The 6000-nt window shown below is 45.8% G+C and overlaps 1 protein-coding gene across 1 annotated transcript in view; it reads right to left on the reverse strand.

Annotated features, from left to right (window-relative positions):
- The window catches only part of SRP72 (signal recognition particle 72), a 77567-nt gene extending 74032 nt beyond the window's left edge, over positions 1-3535 (reverse strand). The window contains exon 1 of the mRNA XM_075338546.1: positions 3241-3535. Within this exon, the coding sequence (XP_075194661.1) occupies positions 3241-3355 (115 nt within the window). The 5' untranslated portion in view covers positions 3356-3535. The remainder of the gene's footprint in view (positions 1-3240) is intronic.
- Between the last annotated feature and the right edge of the window lie 2465 nt (positions 3536-6000).

Raw genomic sequence — 6000 nt, forward strand, 5'->3', positions numbered from 1 at the left:
ACAGACAGAGGGATGATGTAAAATAGCCGGCACCTTGAAATCAGCTGTAGGAAATAGAACTTCCCATGACTATCCTTTTAATTAGAGGCAAACCTACTCATACCGGGAACAGAATTAGGCCTCCTTCAGATGTCAGTGATTTTTTTACCATGTCTGATTATCATCAATATGTCAATTTATACCATCACAGTTTCAAAGAGTTTCTTGTATAGATAAATAAATTACAAAAGCTGTCGGTGATTTTCACGGGCACAAACTGATATAGGCAATTTTGATTCACGACTTTGATCAAAGACAGACAACTATGTGATTTTATTGTGAACACACGGCACACAAAAAACACGGACATATGAACAGCATCGTACATAGAACACATACGTGATTCACAGACATCTGAATGAGGCCACGGATCGGGAAACTGTTTAAAGGGAATCTGTCAACAGTTTTTCGGCTATAAGCGGCGGCTACCACCAGTGGGGTCTCATATACAGCATTCTAACATGCTGTATATAAGAGACCAGGCCAGTGTGTAAAACAAAAAAAAACCACTTTATAATACTCACCAAATGGTCGCACTGCAGTGGATTCTAGTCAGATGGGCGTCTGTCGTCCGGTGCCGGCGCCGCCTCTTTCGACCATCTTTGTCATCCTTTTTCTGTTGCCGTGGTGCATGATGCGTCCTACGTCATTAACACTCACCGACATTGAGGTCCTGAGCAGGGCAGATCAAAGCACTGTAGTGCGCCTGCGCGGGACCAGCGAGTGTGTATGACGTAGGACACGTCATGCACATAGGCTTCAGAAGGAGAACGAAGATGGCCGAAAGAGGAGGCGTCGGCACCGGAGGACGAAGACGCCCATCTGACTAGAATCCACCACAGCGCGACCGTTTAGGTGAGTATTATAGAAGTGTTTTTTACGTTCTACACAGCGGCCTGGGCTCTTATATGCAGCATGTTAGAATGTTAAATATAAGAGCCCACTGGTGGTGGCCGCCATTTATAGGTCGAAAAACTGGTAATAGGTTCCCTTTAAAGCTCAGCTGTTGTGAAAAATCTGGAAGAACCTAACTTCAAGGGCCTGGACAGAACAGAAGCAGAACATAAAAATGCAAATGGAGCACTATATGTAGACAATTCCGGCATATAGACACACAAGAAATGTCTGATCTGTGGGTGTAAGGGCTGCAACACCCAGCGATCGTGATGATAAGGGGACCCAAGCCTCTGCCACATCCCATAAAACAGTGCTGAGTGATAGCACTCCCAGAGCTACTAATAAAAGGGGGTGTGCATGGATGGAAAGCTTATACTGTATCCGAGCACAGGATGCCCGCTATTCTCAGGAATAGTGAATGATCCGAGCAGTCAGGGTACAGGACACCGCCTATTTTCAGGAATAATGAATCATCTGAGCGGTCAGAGCACAGGACGCCGGCTAGTGTCAGGAATAGTGAGTGATCCGAGCAGTCAGGGCACAGGACACCGAATAATTTTCAGGAATAATGAACGATCTGAGCGGTCAGAGCACAGCACACCGGCTAGTGTGAGGAAAAGTGAGTGATCCGAGCAGTCAGGGCACAGGACACCGCCTATTTTCAGGAATAATGAATGATCTGAGCGGTCAGAGCACAGGACACCGGCTAGTGTCAGGAAAAGTGAATGATCCGAGCAGTCAGGGCACAGGACACCGCCTGTTTTCAGGAATAATGAACGATCTGAGCGGTCAGAGCACAGGACGCCGGCTAGTGTGAGGAAAAGTGAGTGATCCGAGCAGTCAGGGCACAGGACACCGCCTATTTTCAGGAATAATGAACGATCTGAGCGGTCAGAGCACAGGACACCGGCTAGTGTCAGGAAAAGTGAGTGATCCGAGCAGTCAGGGCACAGGACACCGCCTATTTTCAGGAATAATGAATGATCTGAGCGGTCAGAGCACAGGACACCGGCTAGTGTCAGGAAAAGTGAATGATCCGAGCAGTCAGGGCACAGGACACCGCCTGTTTTCAGGAATAATGAACGATCTGAGCGGTCAGAGCACAGGACGCCGGCTAGTGTGAGGAAAAGTGAGTGATCCGAGCAGTCAGGGCACAGGACACCGCCTATTTTCAGGAATAATGAACGATCTGAGCGGTCAGAGCACAGGACACCGGCTAGTGTCAGGAAAAGTGAATGATCCGAGCAGTCAGAGCACAAGATGCCCGCTATTCACAGGAATAGTAAATGATCAGAGCAGTTAAGAGAGCCCCACTCCTTTACTGATGGGACATTATGTATATTACAAGTGACACCTCTGATTATCTCCACATTATTCGCTATTCTTGAACTGAAATCCCACTATGAAACATCTGCCAGGCATTTGTATATTTTCTCTGTGCGTTTTCTATGGGCACTCCAGTTTCCTCCCACACTCCAAAGACATATAGGAAAATAGATTGTGAGCCCCAATGGGGACAGAGAAGATCCCCTCTGTAAAGCGCTAAGGTATTAATAGCGGGGCCACACGGGGATTACTGCGATCCCCTTGCATGACACTCTGCTCGTGCTGGCAGTACAGCAGAGCCGAGTGTCATGCTTGTGTCCTTGCAACTGAGGTCCGTTCGTGCGAGCAGACCTCAGCTGCGGGGGGCGGGCCGGCACTCAGGAGGGGAGGGAGAGATTTATCTCCCTCTCTCCTGCGTAGCCGGCTATTGCCATTCTCGCACTGCACTAGCGGTACACCGGTGTACCGCGAGTGCAGTGCGATTTTTCTCTCGCCCCATTCACTTGAATGGGTGCGAGAGAAAGAGTCTCGGATTACAATCGCATGCTGCGATTGTTTTCTCAGTCCGATTAGGGCTGAGAAAATAATCGCCCATGTGCGCTGACACACAGGCTAGAATTGGTCCGAGGGGAATGCGATGTTTTATCGCACTCCACTCGCACCGATTTTCTCGCCGTGTGGCTTAGCCCAAAGGTGAGTAAAATAAATCAATGGATGAATAAATAAATATGCAGCCAGCTTGGATGATCAGTGCAGCTCTGGCTTCTTGGACAATCCACTGATCTCTTGTGCCCCTGCAATGTAATAAATCATCCACATAAGACCTATGTCCCTATGGAAATGCACACATCAGATATAACTTAGAAAGCTCCACAATCAAAATGGGCACAGACTGACACCCTGTAAGACAGAGCAGGACCTGCAATCACGGGGGGAGAAGGTATGCAGCCTACAGCACCGGATCTAATCCGCACTCACTCTTGTTCACCGACTTCAGAGCCCGGGTGAAATCGCCATTCTGTCCTGCTTTATTCACATCGCTCCACAGGGATGCCACAGACGAGGAGCCAGCTGCACCCCCCGAACTCGCCATCTTTAGCCCCTACGATACTACGGGCAGGCTCAATAAGGAAAATCGGCTATCGGTATCAATGACGTCATCAAACAGCGCTTCTATTCTAGGCTCCATTTTTATCACTGGCAAACCCGGCGCTCTGCTCATGGCAGACGGCAGCTATATTCTCAGTAAGTGTCCTATTCCATGTCACCGTGCTGTAAAACAAAACAAAACAAAGCTCGGCGTGAAAAAAAAGTCATATTTAGAAGTGTCTATATGGGCTGAATGTTGAAATTGCCCTGAACAAACATGGCCGAAATGCACGAAAGGCAGCAGGAGAACGAGGAGTACGGACACGTTTCATGAGTCGCGCGAAGCCCCTCCCACTCCTCAGAGTTAGCCCCTCCTCTTCCTGTCTGGGTTCCGCTCGCGCTCATTTCGTTACTTCCAGTGTAGTGGGCGGACGTGCGGAAGTTTTGTGTCGGAAAACAGTAGACTAGGGCTCTGCCTCGCCTATATACAGGGGGATTACAAAGGAAAACACACGTGTCCATAACCACACTGTGCTGGAGACGAAGTGCGGGCGGCTGTGCGGAAGTTTCTGTCAGAGAACAGTAGACTAGGGCTCTGCCTCGCCTATTTACAGGGGACTGCGGAAGGAAAATACATGAGTCCATAACCACACTGTGCGGCGGCTGTGCGGAAGTTTCTGTCACAGAGAACAGTAGACTAGGGCCGTGCCTCCCCTATATGCAGGGGGATTAGGAAGGAAAATACACGTGTCCATAACTACACTGCTGGAGACGAAGTGCGGGCGGCTGTGCGGAAGTTTCTGTCAGAGAACCGTAGACTAGGGCTCTGCCTCGCCTATCTACAGGTACCTTAGAGAAGAGAATTCATATGTCCATAACCAGACTGCTGGAGACGGCTGTGTGGAAGTTTCTGTCAGAGAACAGACTAGGGCCGTGCCTCCCCTTTATACAGGAAGGAAAATACAATATGTCCATAACCACACTGTACTGGAGACAACGTTTTTCTGTCAGAAGCCGCACATTTCTTTTGACGCAGGCGCCATTTCTGACAGACCTTCTCATAAACGTGGTGTGAGCCTTCAGCCCTGGCTCAGCTTTTCAAAAAGTCCTAAATTTAGTCCCACAAATCTCGAGGGTTTTTTAGTTGAAAGACCTGTGAATTTATCAAAGTGCCATCTTCCAGTAAATTTTGCTTGTCGCTGCATTGCCGTTACTCTCCCTAAACTAATGAAAGTATCGCACAATGATAGATTTGGAGGATCATAAGATATCAAATGTTTGCCTACAGATGTTTTTTCCACCACCTCCCCTACTGGAGCAATAATTTTTTTTGTTTTTTTTTTTGTGACTTTCTAAGGCTTTGTGCATATGCTGCAGTTTTTTGTTGTCACTTGAAAATGTATCCTGTGCCAGAAAAACTTGTTTTTGGTGTGTTTTTGACCATGGTTTTTATATGCTCGTTTTGTAACTAAAAGCAATGCCATTAAAGCTTGTTGAAAAAAGAAAAAAAAATTCAAACAAAACCTCCCCCTTCTCTGATGTCATTTCCTTCTTTAACCTTCTTTCTTTCCTTCATTCTACTTGGAAGCCAGGTGTGTGCTCAGTGCTGAAAATGCCCAGCAATGTACCAAGAGTGCGGCTACGCAGGCCACAACTTGCTTTGTTCCTTTTAGCCGTTGTGAGTTTATTGCGTCTTCGTAGGCGACAGGTAATCTTTAGATACAAGTAATAATGTTCAGGTCTCTTTTGCACTGTTTACCTATGTTGGTCAGTAACCAATTCTATATCTTATAGGAAAGACGGAAAAAGATGTTGGAGCGTTCACTAATGATGGAACGTGTGGACAAGCGTCATTTCTTTACCTTGTACAGCAATTTAAGGAGGTAAGTTAAACATGGAATCTGTATAACTATCTATGTCATATGTATCTATACATCTGTATCTCCTATTTATCTGTTTCATATGTATATAAGTCTTTATAGTTCTATGTATCATATATAAATTTACGAACTTCAAACTCTGGAATTTTAATTTTTTCACCATTTTTTGGCAGATATCCGGACAGATTTGTCTCATTTTGTAGGATACCGATTATTGCTTTTGACCGGCTGTTGACCATCCTCTCACCAGATCTCTCATATACCATCATACGAAAGTCCATCTCTGCTGAGGAAAGGCTGCTCATCACCTTACGGTTAGTAATTTAAAAAATGACATTAAAAAAACCGTAATGTAAATGTTATGCATGTATTTACTGTATATCTAATAATTGAACATGATGAACACCGCTTTCTGTTCAAATGTGGTCCAGCCAGCGCGTGTGAACATAAGCTCACATAGTTGTTGAATTCATAACTAAAATATTGATGTGGTCTGTTCAAGTGTTAACACCCACTGTGGTGCCATTTTATTGAAGACAATGTCTACAAATATTACCAGTCACCAATTTGGTTGATGTATGTCCATACAGTGAGGACAATATTATGGCTCTGGAGATAGCTGACTACAGCCCCATTTTAGTGAATGGTTATGTTGCAATGTGAGCATAGCACTGCGCATGTTTCTGTGATGGGGATTAAGAGAATTTTAATCTATAATATTCCATTGTCTGTATTCATTCTAAGTAGTGTTATAGTAACTTTAAAGGGA

Source organism: Anomaloglossus baeobatrachus, chromosome 1, assembly GCF_048569485.1.
Source record: "Anomaloglossus baeobatrachus isolate aAnoBae1 chromosome 1, aAnoBae1.hap1, whole genome shotgun sequence".
In the NCBI taxonomy this organism is placed as follows: domain Eukaryota; kingdom Metazoa; phylum Chordata; class Amphibia; order Anura; family Aromobatidae; genus Anomaloglossus; species Anomaloglossus baeobatrachus.